We start from the raw sequence: 17,949 nt of genomic DNA, 5'->3' as shown, positions 1-17,949 counted from the left end.
AGACTTAGCCTCCAGAACTGACAGAGAATACATTTCTGTTGTTTTAGGCCACCCAGTTTGTAGTACTCTGTTATAGCAGCTCTAGAAAATGAATACAGCTGCTAATAATATAACCTGTATCCCCTTCCAAAAAACAGACAAATCAGGAGGTTACTTTTTTTTCCCACAACTAAAAGAAGCCCATAGGTAGACAGTCTAAACAGGGACAGTGGCTCCATGATGTGTTCCAGGTGCCTCCTTAAACTGTGATCCCTATCACAACTTTTGCCTTCACCACCACTCCCCTTCTCAACTTACCCCTGCAAGCACCACCACTTCTACTCTTGAATAATAGATGGATCTGTGAGAGGCTCACAGCAAAACAGGGCATGACTAGGACTTCCTGGTTCACAGGTTTTTCAGGCAATGGGGCCAAAATGATTTGGGAAGATCTTGTGCAGATACTTCTGTATTGGGATGATAAATCTATGTCCCTAAACTCACCTGTGCAGAAATTGTGCTCTAAAACTTCATCCCCACCAATGATAATCAAAGGCCTTGAACTTGCCAGTTAAAGGCAACTCAGTCTCTTATAGACTAACCATTTTTTTCTGAGCAAGTGCCCACACTTAGTTTCTCTACTCTGTCTCTTCTCCCTGCCAAGATGGTGCCAGGGTTCTGGAATGGGCTCACATGTCTCTTTGGTGTTTGCAGAAGAGCTTCTGAGTGTCTTCTAGGTCCTTGCCTCTAAAGAGAGCTTTGTGTTCCTGTACATTTCTGGGTTTCATTTTCCACTAGAGCCACTGACTGCCCTGTATGCCCATAGACTGCGACCTAAAGGCCGTTGGTCCTTGTTGCTGCTGGCCATGGGCCCCGCCATTACATGGGGGCTGAAGCCAGGCAATTTGGCCACATCTTCTTGTTTTTTAGGATGTGTTCCACGGCAGACTATCAAAGGGGCAAGCAGGAGACAAAGGTCTAGTTAGGACAGCAGCAGAGCTTACATCGGTTTCTGCAGATTCCCCCTTTGTGCTGGCCTCTGCCCTGTGGGTATGACCTCCAGGGGCACTTTCTTTAGTTCCTTGAACCCAAGAAGCCCCCTATTCTTCCACCAAATATCCTGATGCTCCTGACTCCACTTGCTGAGCTTCCTTTGGGGCCCTGGGAGCAGTCTCCTTGCTGCCCCCACCTACCCAGTAGGAGCTGGGAAACCTGAGCCCACCTTTCAGCACGGCAGGGACAAAATCCATTTCCCTGTCCAAGCATCCAGTGCTATGTGCCATACTGCCTCTGCCAGCCCTCAGGCCCTCACAGCTCAACCTGAAAAGCCATAGCAGTCCTGCAAACAAAGTCATCTTTCTCAATCCTCTAAAACAGGGGTTCCCGCTCCTGGGTCATGCACCAGTACCGGTCCGTGGCCTGTTAGGAACTGGACTGCACAGCAGGAGGTGAGGAGCACGTGAGCCAGCATTACCACCTGAGCTCTACCTCCTGTCACATCAGAGGCAGCATTAGATTCTGGTAGGATCACAACCCTATTGTGAACTGTGCATGCGAGGGATCAGGGTTGTCTGCTCCTTGTGAGACTCTAGTACCTGATGATCTGAGGTGGAACAGTTTCATCGCAAAACCATTTCCCCCACCATTTGTGGAAAAAAATGTGTTCCGTGAAACCAGTCTCTGGTACCAAAAAGGTTGGGGACTGCTGCTCTAAAAGACCTACAGAATTGGTTCTTGTGAATTTTCTGCAGTTACTTATTGTTAATGTCTTGTTGAGTGGATTCTATTTTGTTTTTTTATTGAGAGAGAACAAATTGTTACAGGCTTTTAAGGAAACCAAAAACATTTGCTCTCTGATTACATCTGTCATTCCATTCCCATTCAGCTTGCTTTCTTGTTTTGAAGCAGGCCATTCTAATAGCCAAAACTACAGTCAAGTTTTCTCAATAAGTAAAAGCTGTTGCTTTTCTGCTACAGTATGTAAGAAGACTTATCACCCTGGTTTATGAATTTAGTCTTACTGAAGATTCTAATAAATTATCAGGCTGGAGGCATGTTGATGGTATCAGTCTTTGCCCTGTCCCTTACTGGAAATACTTTTTGGAAATATTTAGAATAGTCGTGTTTTGATATGCAAGCTCCAAGCATGTTTTTTCATGTTCATTTATTAATTCATTCCATCAGTCCGTAAATACTTATCGTGTACCTGTAATGCACCAGGCATTTATTCTGAGGGCTAGAAATAAAGCTCTGAGCAAGAACACCATGGAGTTTATATCCTGTTAGGGGGAGATTGACAGTGAATAAACCAGCAAATACATGCATCAGACAGTGACAAGTGCTTATAAATACAGTAAAACAGATGGTATGGTAGAGACTGGAGAGTCCTTTAGGGGCTTCTTTAGTCTGGGTGGGCAAGAAGGCTGCTCTGAGGAGACAACACTGAAGCAGAAAGTTGAACAATAAAGAGAAGCCTGTGTGCATAGATTTGGAGCAAGAGCCCCCAGGCCAAGGGCACAGTGCACTGACCCTGCCTCTGCTAGTGCAGGGCATTGAGCAAGTGAGGAGTGGTATATTAGCCCTAGTAGCTATACGGAGCCAAGCATGGAATCCAGGAGTCCTGTAGCAACTGCAACAATCTTAAGTGAGTGACTAAGAATGTAGCATGGAAGACATTATAAGTGGGGCATTTTTTTACACCACAAAGAATAAGAAAGCAGATGTTAATGGAGGGTGAACATACTCACTGTAGTGATTGTCAAATTGGTGTATCTATCAGCATGTTTTTAAAAATGTGTTTTAATTGTGCTCTCCTCCCTTCCTCCACCAACACATTCTCTTGTACATCCCCAGGAAACTAGGCTTTCCTCCCAATCCCAGCTCCTTGTGAGAATCCTGCCTCAGAATGCCACAGTTCCTGCTAGAGCTGTGTGCATCCTGCAGGCAGATGAAAGCAAGGAAGGCTAAGGACCACTGAGTGTTTAACATACCGACAGGCAAGCAACTCAGTGCAGTGCTGAGCCTGATGGTCAGAAGCTGGCTTGGTGGGTTCCTCAGATCAGGTCTCGAGGAAAGACTTCTCATGTGGCGGCTAAGTCTCCTAGAGGAGACTCCATAGACATTGTCATCTAATGACAACCTGTAGTGCCATGAGTTTGGCCTCTCATTTTTACTATCATGTTGAAATGGCAACATGTTTTATGTTAAAAATCCTTAAAGACAGTTTCTTTATTAATTTCAGTCACCTGGAAGGAATTGGTCTTTAGAGAGAGGTGAGGTAACATCATTGACCCATGAGGCTATATAGGAAGCTGAAAAGCTTCCTCCTAGAGATTAGATGAATGGCCCAGGCTGTCGGCCACATCATGTCAGCAAGAGGTACCCAGATCTCTTGTTGGAAGTGAAGACACATCTGTCATGATGAGAGCACATTCATGGAATGTTGGAGGGGAAGCTGTGTGTACCAGGCCTAGTGCTGCCCTCTCTACTCAACGCTGCAGCTTCCCCATCTGCAGTTTGCAGAGCATCCTTTGTGGGACTAGTTGCTGTGAGATTTGGCAGAAAACTTCCCAAGCCTGTCTGAAGTTACGGTGTGGCAGCAGGTAGGTTATGCTCGGAGCATTGGTTATGAAATGTCATTCTTCTATTTTCAGTAAATATTCAAGATGTGATATTACAAGAAAATTTGGAAAAAGAAGATCAAATTCTGGTTTCCCTGGCAGGATTAAAACAGGTATATGCATTGCTCTGACACTATTTCTTTGTGTCCCTCCTGCTGTGGGGAGGGACTCCCAGGGCATGTAGCACCATGATGTTAGAGCCAGCATCCCCCTAACCGTTATTTCTTCCCAGACAGAGCCCCTTCTGCATCTCCACCTCTTTATGCCCCCTGTTCCTTCTAACGATTATATCTGACTAGCTTGCGACCCACACTGGTTTTCCATTTTCCACACCTCTCCTTCCTCTTACCAAACCCATTCTATTTGTTCCTTACCCAAAGCTAGTGTGGGTAGACCAGCATCATATTCAGTCATTCATCCATGAATTCATGAATGTCTTTGGAGCACAAGTCATAATTAGTACCTACAGCAGGCCTTAGACCCTCAAGGACCACACTGACCCAAGCCTTGAAGATCTAAATGAAACATAAATGCCAGTGAAAAAGAGTATGCTGTTTCCAGATGCCTACCTATGCTATGAACAGTCCAGCTCAGGTGGAGCCACTTTAGTGAGCAAGCTGTGTAGTAGGGGTGGGTGTGGAGGCAAATTATGCTTCCTGTTTTAAGATAGTGTTAAGTATGTGACTCTCATATGTGACCCTGTGAGAACCTGGCTATTAAATGTCCTGACGTTTTTCTTGCCCACTGCTAAGCCAGCAGCTTTGATAAAATTAGATTTTTTCTCATTATTTATTTCTTATAGTAAAATACTAATATTCATACTATTAAAAATGATTGATGACAAGGCTAGTTTAAATGTCTGAGAGATTTAGCTAGCATCTGAAAGCAAACTCATCCATTTTATTCATTTATTTTCTTCTTCTTTGAACATAGATCAAAGACATTCTAAAAGGTTCCCTGCGTTTTAACCAGAGCCAGCTAGAGGCCGAAGAGAACGAACAGATCACGATCGCGGACAACCACTACTGCTCCAGCGGCCAGGGCCAGGGCCGAGGCCAGGGCCAGAGCGATCAAATGTCTGGGGTCATTAAACAGGTACAGAAGCTCTGATGCACATGTTACATTAACTCAAAGGGAGCACATTCACATAAGTTCCTCAAAGTTAAGAATCATATAAACCCTATCAAAGTTACTTCAGATTATCATGTGTGAAGTTCAGCTGTGGAGGTGCTGTGTAGAGCTGTGCAGCCTGTGCACTCTGTGCTGCAGGGGGTGCCATTCACAATGATACTGATGAGACAAGTGTCTCCTAGAGTCATGCAGTAAGTGCCCTACAAACTTGTATGCAGCAGTGTTGCCTGAACCTCCTGCCATGCCCATTCTGTGGGATGGGAGAGCTGGATCTCTGTCTTGGTTGTCAGTTGCCTCCAGTTGATGCCTCTTTTCCCCTTTAGGAAGTACTGTCTACACTTTCCTAATGCTATCTCAAGTGGATTTCACTTTGCTAGAACCTTTTTTGCCAAACTTACTTTCTTGCCTTCATGGGGAGGGACTTCTCATTAATGTCTGCCATCTGGGGCAGGGGTCTGTAAAGGCCTTCAGAGTAAGTATTTCAGGATTTGCAGGCAACATACGGTCATCTGTGTCACATATTCATTGTTTTTTTCTGTGTGTGTGTGTGTTTGTATCTTGTTTTTGCTTTATCACAACCCTTTAAAAATATATAAACCATGCTCAGCTTGGGGGCCATGCAAAAACAGGCCATAGGCTGGATTTGGCCATAGTGTGCTGACCCCTACTCTCAGATGTCGACATTGTATATCATTTATTTTATCACAGAACCACAGAATTTCCCAGCTACAAAGGATCATCCTACAGCTTCCTTATGTGCCTAGTCCTGCCTGCTCATTTGACCAGTGAGAAAATGAAGGTCAGAGAGACACACACAGGCTCCGAGGCCAGAGGCACTTAGCCTGCCAGGCATTATGTTTTCAGAAACCCTGCCCCAACCCAGTAAGCTTCAGTCCCACCATGCTGCCTTGCTGTCCATTATCCGATAAGACAAAGAGATTGTTCATTTCCCACCTATATTTTAAATTATTAATAATATTTTTTAAATCAGCTTACAAAGTTTCATCTTGGAAAATGAACATTAGCAAAATATTATCTAAGTCACTTTCTCAAAAACTAGCATTCAGACACTTGTAAATTATTTATTTTTTGTGTGATTTTAAAACAGCAAAATAACATTTGAGTGGGAATGTTTTTCAGTTTTAAGGGTGCTCTTCCAGAAGAGAGACTCCGTGTGTGACTTCCGCTTGAGGCCGTATGAAATGTTCATGGAGTGCTTTGGCTCTGCATTTGTAGCCACATGAATGCGACAGTGATACTGCCAGTTTAATTTCATTCGTTTCTTCACAGATTCTCCTTCCTTGCACAGATGTTTTATTTTTCAATAATCATTTACTTATTCAAATATTACTGAGTGTAGGCCCAGCCACAATGCATTTATAATTGAAAATTTTATTTAAAACCTTAGCATAATTTTTTAGTTGAGTGTGTCAGTTTGCTACAGAAAAAAGATATTTAAAATCACTCATGAATGTGTTAAATTTAAAACTTGGCCGGGCGCGGTGGCTCAAGCCTGTAATCCCAGCACTTTGGGAGGCCGAGACGGGCGGATCACGAGGTGAGGAGATCGAGACCATCCTGGCTAACACAGTGAAACCCCGTCTCTACTAAAAACACAAAAAACTAGCCGGGCGAGGTGGCGGGCGCCTGTAGTCCCCGCTACTCGGGAGGCTGAGGCAGGAGAATGGCGTAAACCCGGGAGGCAGAGCTTGCAGTGAGCTGAGATCCAGCCACTGCACTCCAGCCCGGGCGACAGAGCAAGACTCCGTCTCAAAAAAAAAAAAAAAAAAAATTTAAAACTTAATGGTTATACTTTGCAGTTGTCATCCCTGGTTTCTGTATTTGTAAGAACCTACCAATGACCACTGCTGCCCCGGTGGACCCCGCCGTACATACCCAAGATAAGCTAGCCATGAGGTGTGTCTGTGTGAATCAAACTGCGCCCTTGTTCTGGCAGGGCCCCATCACGTGCAGCATCCAAGAGACACTGCACCTCTGCGTGTGCTTCTGAGACGCAGTCAGCCCTTCCTGGGGCTGAGACCCCCCACAAGTGAAAATAAAATGGCTTATCTTCTCTACCTCTTCTCTGCCATGGCCCTTCCCCATAGCTGTTAGCAGTTTATACAAAGCCAGTACTCCTGAAAAAGGTTTTACTGAAGAAGAGAGAAACGGAGAAGCAGTGCTCTCCTCTCTCCTTCAGGGAAATCTTGAGATTTCTTGAGAGAATTCCTGAATTCAAGCAAGCAATTCAGAAAGAAGCCAAGTGCATGGGGCCTTACACTGCAAAACCCAAGGATCTGGGCTAGGCTGATAAAGGCCCAGGGGGTCTACCAGGCATGAGATAGCTGCCAAGTACCCACCTTCTTCCTGCAGGAGCTAACTCATCAGTGCTTGGAGCTGGCTAGGTTTTCCTCCTCACTGCTTGTGGGAAGAGATACAGAGGGCTGTGGACAGGCTACACCCAGGAACATGCGTCCCAAGAGAGCCAAGTGGGAGTTCTGAAGGCTTCCAGGGCCTGCTGTGCCAGGAACTGGTTTTACTGTCCAAGACTATGGGATATATCCCCTGCTCTCATGAGCTCCCAGTTATGGAGGGCAAGGGCCTAGGGGAGCAGTGCTAGGCAGGTTCTTGACACATTGGAGATGTAAGCCCCACATGTTGGGTTTGTAATGGGTTGTGTCATAGCACATTCCTAACTTAGGGATGGGTTTTCATTGCTTTCTTGGTTAATCAGTAAATAATGTCTAAAAAATAGTGCAGAAGGACCAGGCTCCCCTGCCTAGTGACACATGGCTCATGGTCCTCCTGCCGATGCCCTTCCTCAAAAGCAACTGTGAAAGTGTTCTTCCGTTGTGGGAATTCACATGCCCTGCTCCTCACTGTAAGGTTGGTGTGACATAGCTCATCGTGTTCTTTCTGGTTGGTTTGCAAATCTTACCTCCAGCTCTGAAAACAGCAGTCTTGTGAAATTGTATTCTATAGAGTGAGAAGAGCTACACGCTCTCCCTCCCTTCTCAGCATCTATCCTCACACATTCGTTTGGGAAGTATTTGATGAACTAACTCAAACCAACTACAGTGGAAGGCAGACTTTGTGGGACCCTGGGTCCATTAGTCAGCCAGCGCATCACTTGCCTTTTTGGTACTTGGGTCCCCTCTTTTAATCCGCATATTGTCTACTATTACAGCTACCAGCCACACAACTATTTAAATTTAAATGCACTAAATTTCAATAGAATTAAAAATTCAGTTCCTCAGTCACACTAGCCACTTTTCAAGTGTTTGGCATCCACCTGTGGCTAGGGGCTGCTGTACTGAGTAGTACACATAGAGAGCATTTCCATCATCATGGAAAATGTCTGTTGAACAGTGCTGGTCTATAGTTGGGCTCACCTGCTTCTACAACCATCCTAAACTCAAGCTGTGAAATGGGGTAGGACTGGGAAGATGGCAGACAGTGGGTAAGAGGGATATGTGTTGTGATGATCCTGGCTAGTTTTAGGCAGGACTGACAGGTTGAAGACTTTTCTAATTGTGTAAGACTTACCCATATCTGGTAAAAAGAGGGGATTGACCTAGGGATTTACAACACTTCTGTAAATGTTATAAATGGCACCAGATAGCAGTTAAGGCTGCTGGAGAAGTCCATAAAGAAGTCAGCTCTGCATCTAGAAAAAATTCTAGGTGGGAGTCCAGAAGAGTGGGGTCTTTTGTTGTGCCTTGTGAGATTGGCCAAGCTACCAGGTCTCTTATTTGGGCTTGCTTGCTTGATCTGTAATGCAAAGGGGCAAGGAGGGGGGTCAGTAAAAGAAAATGCCTGCTAAGGACCTGTCAGCTCTAACTTGCTTTGTCTGTGAAGGCAGCCTGTGACCTTCATCTAGGAACTGGGGGAAGCATGCCAAATACCTAGAGTAATGGTAGAAACTAGCTTTACTTTTAGTCATGGGCTTTGAAAAGTATTTCTCCACTTCAGAATCTTACTGACACCTTTACTGTAAGCTAAAGGAGAATAAGTGATCTCAGTATCTCTGAAGCAGAGGCACCACTCTAAAAACTAGGCCCTGCTAAACGTGCTCTTCTATTTTCAACCTAGGATAAGCTCCACCAAGTAGCATTCCAGCCCTGTGTTGTGGTGAGAGGTCAAGATTTTCACAGTTTACAGTGCAGGACAACTGTCCTATGAACAAAGTGTCTACACTCTGGAAGAAGTCAAACCCAGGGGCCTCTGTTGATTCCCCAGCAGCTTTCAGTGCACTCCCCAAAGGCAGCACGGCTCTTACCAGGTGCACCTTATATAGAGACAGTCATGGGGAAAAGATTTTAGTTCTTTTCCTCCAACTCAGAAAAAAGACAGTCCTTCTCTACCAAACAGCTCCAGTGTCATTTGAGATCACATCCCCTGCTACCAGACTACCGTGTGCTACGTTTTTCTTCGCTTGTGTAGGAGTTAATGTGTTGATAGAATGTTAGCAGCTTTAGAACCTGAGATGAAGAATCTCAAGGCCTGTTGCAGCTCTGTGATCTTAAAGGCCAATTTTGTTTATGTTCTCCAACTGAATATCCTAAAGGTTGGTGAATCATTAGAGGTGGAAGGTTCCCGAGCCATTATTTAGCCACTCGCCCCCTACATCACTGAGGAGGACGTGAGATTTAGAGAGGGGCCTGTCAGTCAGGGCTCAAGGCCAGATTTTCCTGAGAGCTGTTACTCATTCCCCTTCTTGGCTCTGCACACAGCCCACAGATGGCCGAGGCCATGCCAGTCTGGAGGCCCAAGGACTCAGGAGACACTTCCAGTCAGGGGTCTCCATATATCTCATTAGACTGGAGACCCCAGCACGAGACTCCACCCACACTGTGGGGAGGGTAGGCCGGCAGGGTGAGGGAGGCAAGTGTGGGCACTACATCACCTTACAGCACCACTGGGTGAGGCGTTCTTTCTGCTAAGCTGGCACTGGATGTCCTTGGTCAAACTATGGCTTTGCTAACCCAAAACCTTTACCTGTGTTCGTGGATGTTAACTTTATTAAGTTAAAAAATAAAAAGCTACTCATAATTGCTTAGAAAGAAAAGAAAATAATTGTTGAGTAAAGCAATTCTATCTCTATACTTTTTGCCATTATACTTTGCAATTGCCATTCTTGGTTTTCGCATTCATAGAACCTAGTGGTTACCACCATTGCTCCAGGAGACCCCTATGTGCATACCCAAGATGAGCTAGCAATGAGATCTATATGAGATGAAATACATTAGGCCTTCTGAAAGCTATCCTTCTAGCCAGTAATAAAATCACTCCAGATCTGGCAACTCACATTAGGGAGCCAGCAGCTGCCCATGTCATCTCACTGTATCATGACAACACATTAGGAGGAAGACACTGTCTTTATCCCTGTTTCACAGATGAAAGTTAAAGTTCAAGAAGGATGGGTGATTTGCATGGCAGTGTCCCACATGAGGCTGGTAGGGATTCTGCCTGCAACCTGTTGGCCAGCTCCTGAACCTGGCTCTCCCCAGCAGCACGGGCACTGCCTCCGTCTGAAGCTTGTCAAACAGGAGCTTTACTTTGTTCCCTCAGGGAAGCCAGCATTTGGCTTTGGAGGGGCTTACAAGATGCTGCTGGCACCGCACCGCTGGTAAATGCGTGGGCTTCGGGGCAGCAGGTCAAACACTGCGTCTTTCAAGATCGAATGTAGGCTGAGGTGGCCTAGCTTTCCACAGCGCGTCCCCCAGTTCACAGGGCCTTCCACTCAGTTCTTTGCCGGTTTCTTCTTTCATCCACCTGTACTTCTGACTGCACTTCACAGGCCTCTTCAGAAACGCCAGGGTGCACCGATAGAGGGAGTTCCGATGACTTCATCCTGATTTCCAAAGAAGATGATGGGAGCAGTGCCAGGGGCTTCTTCTCTGGCCAGGCCCAGCCTCTTCGCACCCTCAGAAGCTCCTCTGGGAAAAGCCAGGCCCCAGCCTGCTCCCCACTGGTGTTCTCAGATCCACTGATGGGCCCCGCCTCAGCTTCCTCCAGCAACCCCAGCTCCAGCCCTGATGACGACAGTAGCAAGGACTCTGGCTTCACCATTGTGAGTCCCCTGGACATCTGACCACAGTGCCCAGTCCTGCCCCACAGGGATCCAGCCACCGTTTAGTGGCCCCAAGGCCAGACTGAGGCTTGCCCAGTGGAGACCCTTCTGAAACCACTGCTTCCTTCCCGGCATGCATTTGGCATTGGTCCAGCCCTTTGAAACCCCTTAGAGAGAAGCATATATGGCCACAAAGCACACAGGCTTAGGTTTGCCAAATGCAGACAGGGCTTTCTGGGCCCTTACCTAACCCCTACCCAACTCTTGCTCTGAGTTAGAGCTGAGTTACATACCCAGTATCACACTCACAGTTAGAAAAGTAGAAACACTTTTCCTCTGTCCCCTTCCTCCCAGCCAAGAATGTGTGGCAACTCCATCAGTTATAGAAGAGAAATAGTTTTTTCCTATCTTCTATTCCTCAAAGCATCAGACATAGGAAAATTGGTTTATACCAAGAAAGCTTCCTCTGTGGAAATCTGTCTAAGCCTACTTTATTCCTGCATTGGGAAGCCATATCGCAGATCTAAATGCGATAGAATGAACTAGAACTAGTGGATTCCAGGGCTGGGGGGAAGAAAACAAACTCATTACTGACCTCTCAAAGTTATAATGATCTCTGCAAACAGGGTCTAAACTTAGGAATCATATTTAGGTGCGATGTAGCATCAGATTTTTTTGATGTATTAAAGAATGCATCTCCAATCCTTAGGCCATCAATGTCTCTCCTTAAACAATTGTATTTCACCTTTTAGAATCTTTCATAGTCAGAAAACAAGGTTACTATAAGCCAGTTTTTGCTGCACTGATTTCAAAAGATATAAGAATATTACTATCCTTCAGATGGAAAATGTGGCCTTGACTTTATGGGATAAACATCTTTCAGACAGTTTTCTAGTCAAGTTTCTCTGGTTTCAGAGCTGTATATATACCTGTCAACTGAGGAGTAAAGGGAAAAACCCAAGTTTGTTCCCACCCAAAGTCAGAATTCCTCATTGGCCTTAAAGTAGCAGTCACAAGACTTAGAGAATTGGACCTAGAGTCCCTTCTGTGGGGAATAAGGATACCTAGAGAACATTCCAGATGCCAAGAGGATGCAGGATTTCTGCACAACCTCTTCCCTTCTTGGAAGTCAAATGTAGGAACTGCAGGGCCTGTGCTCATCTGTGAACCTGCATCCTGGGCACCACTGCCAGGACCGGGTCTGACATGCCAGTGCCTTCCTGGGCTACACAGAGACTCTCCCCCTTGTCAGTCAGCACCTTAGGAAACCATCATGGGCACAGAGCATCACATGAGTTGTTTCTCTCTTTAAAGAAGATTCCCGGCCGGGCGCGGTGGCTCAAGCCTGTAATCCCAGCACTTTGGGAGGCCGAGACGGGCGGATCACGAGGTCAGGAGTTCGAGACCATCCTGGCTAACATGGTGAAACCCCGTCTCTACTAAAAAATACAAAAAACTAGCCGGGCGAGGTGGCGGGCGCCTGTAGTCCCGGCTACTCGGGAGGCTGAGGCAGGAGAATGGCGTAAAAACCCGGGGGGCGGAGCTTGCAGTGAGCTGAGATCTGGCCACTGCACTCCAGCCTGGGCGACACAGCGAGACTCTGTCTCAAAAAAAAAAAAAAAAAAAAAAAAGATTCCCTGGAAAGGATGCTTTTCCTCTCCTTTGCCTGTGCAGGAATTCTAACAGGAATAGGTGAGGATGGCAGAGGGACACAGTGCCTGTCTCGCCTCCATCAGGGAGAGCAGCCATACCAGGGATGACTGACTCTTTGAGCCTGTCCTCAGAGGATGGCGAGGCAGCTGGGCAGTGGAGGCCTTCATGGTAACAAATGAAAGCTCAGTATAGAGGAGCAGACACTGTCTACGTCCCTCCCACTGCTCACCTTATATATCTGTGTAGACAAATGTGATAATGACATGATTTCCCACCTGCCCTCCAAGAAAATGGTGACTCACTCTCAAGTCAGCTACTGGACAGAGGAGGGTTCTCATTAGCTCTGCAGTTTGCTCTTAAACTCTAGCAGGGAAATCTCCTCTTACCACATCAGCATGTAAGGTGAATAATAACTGTGGTTTTGCCAGACAACAGGTTGTCTGGCCTTCAACCACTGGGCAGTTGCCTGGCAGATGCACACAGTAGCTCCCTGGCTTCTGGCTCCGAGTGTTCCTCTCAGCACCTCTGAGTAAGTTGCTGCCAAGCACATATCCTTATGACAACACTTTGTAAGCCACGGGGCCCCCATACAGTGAGTGACCTTGCAGCTGTGCAGGGTTGCCATTGGTCACTTTCGCACCTTGGGAAGGTGTCAGTGTTTTCAGTTCTCAGTAAGAGGTGTAGAACTGTTCCCGCCAGGGCTCTGGGATCAACTGGAAAGGACCACAAAGCTAGTCATCCCTGGGCAGCTGGGCCACTGTCACCTGCTGACCTCTAGTATTTCCTTTGCCCCAGAGCTAGAGTCATGATAGCTGAGGTCTCTGGCCCTGCAAGAGTCACTAGGCACCCACCATGCCAATAAGGCTCTCCGCTGGCTCCCTGCAGTTGGCTGGGTGTTTAATAGTCACTGACAACTCCCAGCCCTGCTGCACACTAGAGGCAGGTCCTCTTGGTCCTCTCTATCCTGTACTTCTATGTTGGTGGCATGTGAGGACCAATGGGGTCACTCAGAGATAGTGCTTCTGTGTCCCCCAACAAGCTCACGCCCTCTTTGGAGGAGAGAGACATACAAGAACAGTGGGTCATGGGCAGTACCAGCCTCAAATTCCCACAGGCTCATACTCAGACAATTGTATTACTGCCTTTTGTTTTTTGTTTTTTGTTTTTTTATTCTTCATAGTTGAGTATTATTTGCAATTTTATTAGTTACAGTGCTATTAAAGAATATGTGTTCCTTTTATTATTTTATCAGATACTTATGTTTACTTGCACATTTTTAAAATCTTGAATATATTGTGTTTTGTTAACAAATGTAGTAATCAGTGGAACTCTTATGTTTTGATTATTAGCAGTTAAATACATTTTGTATACATGAAGCTTAGATTAATTCCCATCGTCATCTCCTTTTTTTATATATGCCCCTATGTGTTGTATGCATTCCTCTTTGATCAGATTGGAATCTGAGCTAAAATTTAGCTTTGTACATTACGTGTGAGAGTTACAGACTAGCAAGTCTAATTGCTTTGCCTTCCCTTGAGTGTATGCCACAGGGTCAGATAACACGTTAAACATTTAGTTACACTGGATTACTCTGCCAAAGCTGACCTCCTGCTGATGTTCAGAGGTAACTGCAATCTGGAAAGAGATAATATCACTGCAGAAGGAATGTGACTCTAAAAATAAACCAGGACCTCCCTGTGATTTGCCTTGTCTGCAGATGACCGATGGACTCTCGTGTGTCAGCCCTGGGCTTGCTAAGGAAGCTGCCTCAGGGAGTTGGGGGTCAGTTGCCACTCTCAACGGGAATGCCTCCTCTCCTTGTCAGAGATGCTGAACAAATAGCAAGCTCTGTGGCAGTCATGCTGGCCTCCTAATAATAACCTGTCAGAGTTGATGCACATGATTTTTGTGTTTATTTTTTTTTTTTTTAAGAAACTGCCCCAGGGGTTCATTATAGAACAGGAGTGTGTATGGAGGACTTAGGTCCCCACATAGAGTGGCCGCTCTGTGGCGGCTACAACCAATTCCATCCCTCCTTTCCTGCGGACACATACCTGGCCCCTGGCCCTGCCCTGTGTGTCCAGAGGAGGGGCACTGGGGAGGCTGTGGAGCAGAGAGAAGAGGCTGGATGCATTGAAGATGGCACCTGGCAAGCCAGGCTTCCTTCTCAAAGGCCAGACTGCTTTCTCAGTGTTACTTTCTAAAGCTCTCTTTTTATGGTGTTATAAAGATGTATAAAGTTGGTATAAACAGGCTTGAGACCACTTTGATGTAAAAGCTGTCATAGCAGTTTTTCTTACAGTGGCACAATTCATTTGATTGATGGAATATTCAGTGATGCCATTTATGTCCTATCGCTTTTTTCTCATCCATCTTTATGCTATAACTCATATTGATTTAAGAAATGATTTCTCCTTTTGGCAAAGCGATCCCATTCAATATGGTTATAATAAAAGACTAATGTGAAACTGAGACTGTAGCTTGACTTATTTCAGGCCATGCATGGGGGCACAAGGTGCTGATCAGGCCCGGCCCAGAGGAGTCCCTCGGAATGCATCGTCAGGCGGGGAGTGGACAATGGAACCGTGTACCAGCCCCAGCACTGTGGTCCAGCCTCACTGCACCACAGGGCAGGTCCTAGGCCTGGCCCAGGGCTCACACCCAACTCTGACATACCCTTCCTAACTTGGGCTAGTTTCTTAACTTCTGGGGCCTCAGTTTCCTTATCCGCAAACAGAAGATAATAGTAGTCACCTAGCTCATAGGGTGTGGTGGGGATTGAAGAGGATAACAATTGAAAGTACTTAGCACAGAGCCTGACATACCATGAAATGCCTGACAGTTTCAAAGATAATGCTTAATTCTGGAAGAGCCCCTGGAGGTCATGTAGTCCTACCCCGACCATTGACAGCCAGGACCTCAGAGGCTGCTGGGAGGCCCAGGTCCCACCCTGAGGCAGCCCTGCTCAGCCCACTGGTCCAAGAGACCATTTTAGGGGCGGCCCCAGTGGCTTGCTATCCATCAGCACCAGGTTTGCCCTGGTAGCCACACTTCCACCAATTCAATGTGAGATTGGTGAAAAGGCCTCAGGTGAAGATGGGGGAAAGATGAGTATACTCTTAAGTGACAAACTAGGAGGGATGGGGAGGGGGATCTCTATAGCTTAGGCAGAGCCCTGATGCCAATGGCAGCTTAGAATTTGCACCTGGGCCCATCTCTAGCCTGGGCCTCTGTCCCCAGACCAGCTAGCAGGTAGCTTTTCCACATGTGGGCACAGCCCCTCCCCACAGGTTCTACCATCAAAAGGTTGGAGGGCCTAGTACACTCCTCAGATGGCTCATGCTAGTGAGGGTGACCCCAGCTTCCTCAGACCAGTGACAGCCACACATGCACTGGCATCCCCCACTGGCCTCCAGGAGTGCCTCACCCATGTCCCTTGGGCGTGACCACTTCATTGCTTCTGGAACCTCCTCCTGCCCTCCCTGCACCTCTCCACCTGTGGTTGGGCTCCTGGCCCTAGAAAGTCGCTAGCAAGTGTGAGGGAATGCCATCTCCTGGGAGCAGCTCTCAGCCACAGGCTGAGGAGTCGGGGCATAATGTCCCAGGCCCCTAGCCCCTGGGTGGAGCCACCCTGGTGTGAGTGCTGGTGGCTTCCCAGGGCTTCCCTGCAGGGTTAAGCTCCACTTGCTCTCAAATCTTCTCTCAGGGTCAGCTTCTTGGAGAACTCAAGCTAAGACACCCTAGACACCCTTCTTCCTGAGCCCCTTCTCCAGGCAGAAGCGTTGTCCTTGGCTCACCCCCTACCAAGGCCGGGGTGAGTGGGAAGAGTGCGCAGGTTGTCAGGTGGGCCCAGAGTCCTCACAGATGAGGGCTGTGCTGAGAGGCTGCTGCCCCGGTGTCTGTGGTTCTTCAAGGGCCAGGGCACGCCCTCTGTGTGAGTTCCTGCTCCCAGGCCTGCCGAATTGCCCCCTCTCACAAGTGAACATTACCCACAGCTGGTCAGGCCCTGCTGGAAGAGCTACTGAGGCTCCTTTTCATTTAGTAGTTTGCCTCTGCCACAGCCAGCATTCTTAGCCTTTTAAGGACATGTGTGCATCACCAGTAACTTCTGGACTCTGAGCAGCATATCTGTTGGTGAGAGGGGACAGATGACACCAACCTAGAGAGATGACACCGACCCAGAGGGCCCATTCAATATTGGGCCACTTGTTCCTCCAGCAGATGTGATTGGATACCCTCAAAGTGTGAGGCTGCACAGGTGCTGGGGACACACAAAATGCCCCTCAGATTGCCAGGAGTGGCTGGAAGAGACTTGTTTCTATATTAGGAAAAAACACCAAAAAAAAAAATTAAATACTAAGGTAGCCCAGAGGAAATCCTCTATGCAGCCTGGGAGGGGCTCCAGGAGACCACAGAGGTGAGTGGGCGAGCGGGGCCCAGCGTGAGCCTGCCGCCTGCCCTCTGTGGTGGGGCACTCCCACTTCCTGCTCAGCAAATGGTAGAAACCGAGTTGAGGGGTGGACTTACAGCAGCCAGGCAGTTGCATTTTCCCACAGGCACTTGCAGTAATGGGGATGGCCCCTCACAAAGGACTTGATGCTGCCCAGCCATTCAGTGATAACCACCAGAGAGTGCCCAGGCTGTGCCAGCTGTGGAGCCCTGGAAGGGTCCTGAGGGCATGCCACTGACCCATCATTTGGGCTTAACTCCAGCAGCTGCCTGGCAGCAGGAGCCCCTCCCATGTGTCAGACTCAGAAAAGTGAAGGGATATTTAACAAGGTGTAAGTATAACTGAAAGGGTGATGGGGCTGCAGCGGATGTCACACCCAGTCCCCCAGAGAGTGCTGTGAAGGGCAGGACAACCAACAAAGGCCATGTTGTAAAGAGATCATCATTCACTGCCTTTCTGACAACGTGCTTGGCTCTCAACATCCCTACCTCCTGCCCTCAGCTCTGCCCCTGGTCCTGGGCTACCCAGCTGTCAATGCCAGGGCCCAGTGGTCTATGCACAGCTTCCTGGCCCTTGGACCATCCTACAGCTTGGTCAGACCCTTTTTTTTTTTTTTTTTTTTTGAGGCGGAGTCTTCACTCTGTCGTCCAGGCTGGAGTGCAGTGGCACGATCTCGGCTCACTGCAAGCTCCGCCTCCCGGGTTCACGCCATTCTCCTGCCTCAGCCTCCCGAGTAGCTGGGACTACAGGCACCCGCCACCGCGCCTGGCTAATTTTTTTTTTGTATTTTAGTAGAGACGGGGTTTCACCGTGTTAGCCAGGATGGTCTCGATCTCCTGACCTCGTGATCCGCCCGCCTCAGCCTCCCAAAGTGCTGGCATTACAGGCGTGAGCCACCGACCCTTTCTTATCCCACCACAGAGAAGGCCTTGTTCCCACTTTCAGGTCTGGCCAGTGGCCTTGTTCCTCTGACTCCAGCTCACCTCCTCACCCCCTCTCCTGGAAGCAGATACCACCAAGAGTCCCTCTGAACCCTCAGGATG

The 17,949-nt window shown here is 47.5% G+C and overlaps 1 protein-coding gene across 12 annotated transcripts in view; it reads left to right on the top strand.

The window, feature by feature from the left end:
* TBC1D5 (TBC1 domain family member 5) overlaps positions 1-14,928 on the top strand; it is a 567,416-nt gene extending 552,488 nt beyond the window's left edge. For all 12 annotated transcript variants that reach the window (XM_073023627.1, XM_073023630.1, XM_073023626.1 and 9 more), the window contains 3 exons: positions 3,633-3,712; positions 4,533-4,694; positions 10,531-14,928. In XM_073023627.1, coding sequence (XP_072879728.1) covers positions 3,633-3,712; positions 4,533-4,694; positions 10,531-10,824 — 536 coding nt within the window. In that variant the 3' untranslated portion in view covers positions 10,825-14,928. The remainder of the gene's footprint in view (positions 1-3,632; positions 3,713-4,532; positions 4,695-10,530) is intronic.
* Positions 14,929-17,949: the final 3,021 nt, after the last annotated feature.

The sequence above is a fragment of the Chlorocebus sabaeus genome, chromosome 15 (assembly GCF_047675955.1).
Source record: "Chlorocebus sabaeus isolate Y175 chromosome 15, mChlSab1.0.hap1, whole genome shotgun sequence".
In the NCBI taxonomy this organism is placed as follows: domain Eukaryota; kingdom Metazoa; phylum Chordata; class Mammalia; order Primates; family Cercopithecidae; genus Chlorocebus; species Chlorocebus sabaeus.
Note: the sequence above shows the minus strand (reverse complement) of the source record. Positions and strands in the feature narration are given on the sequence as shown.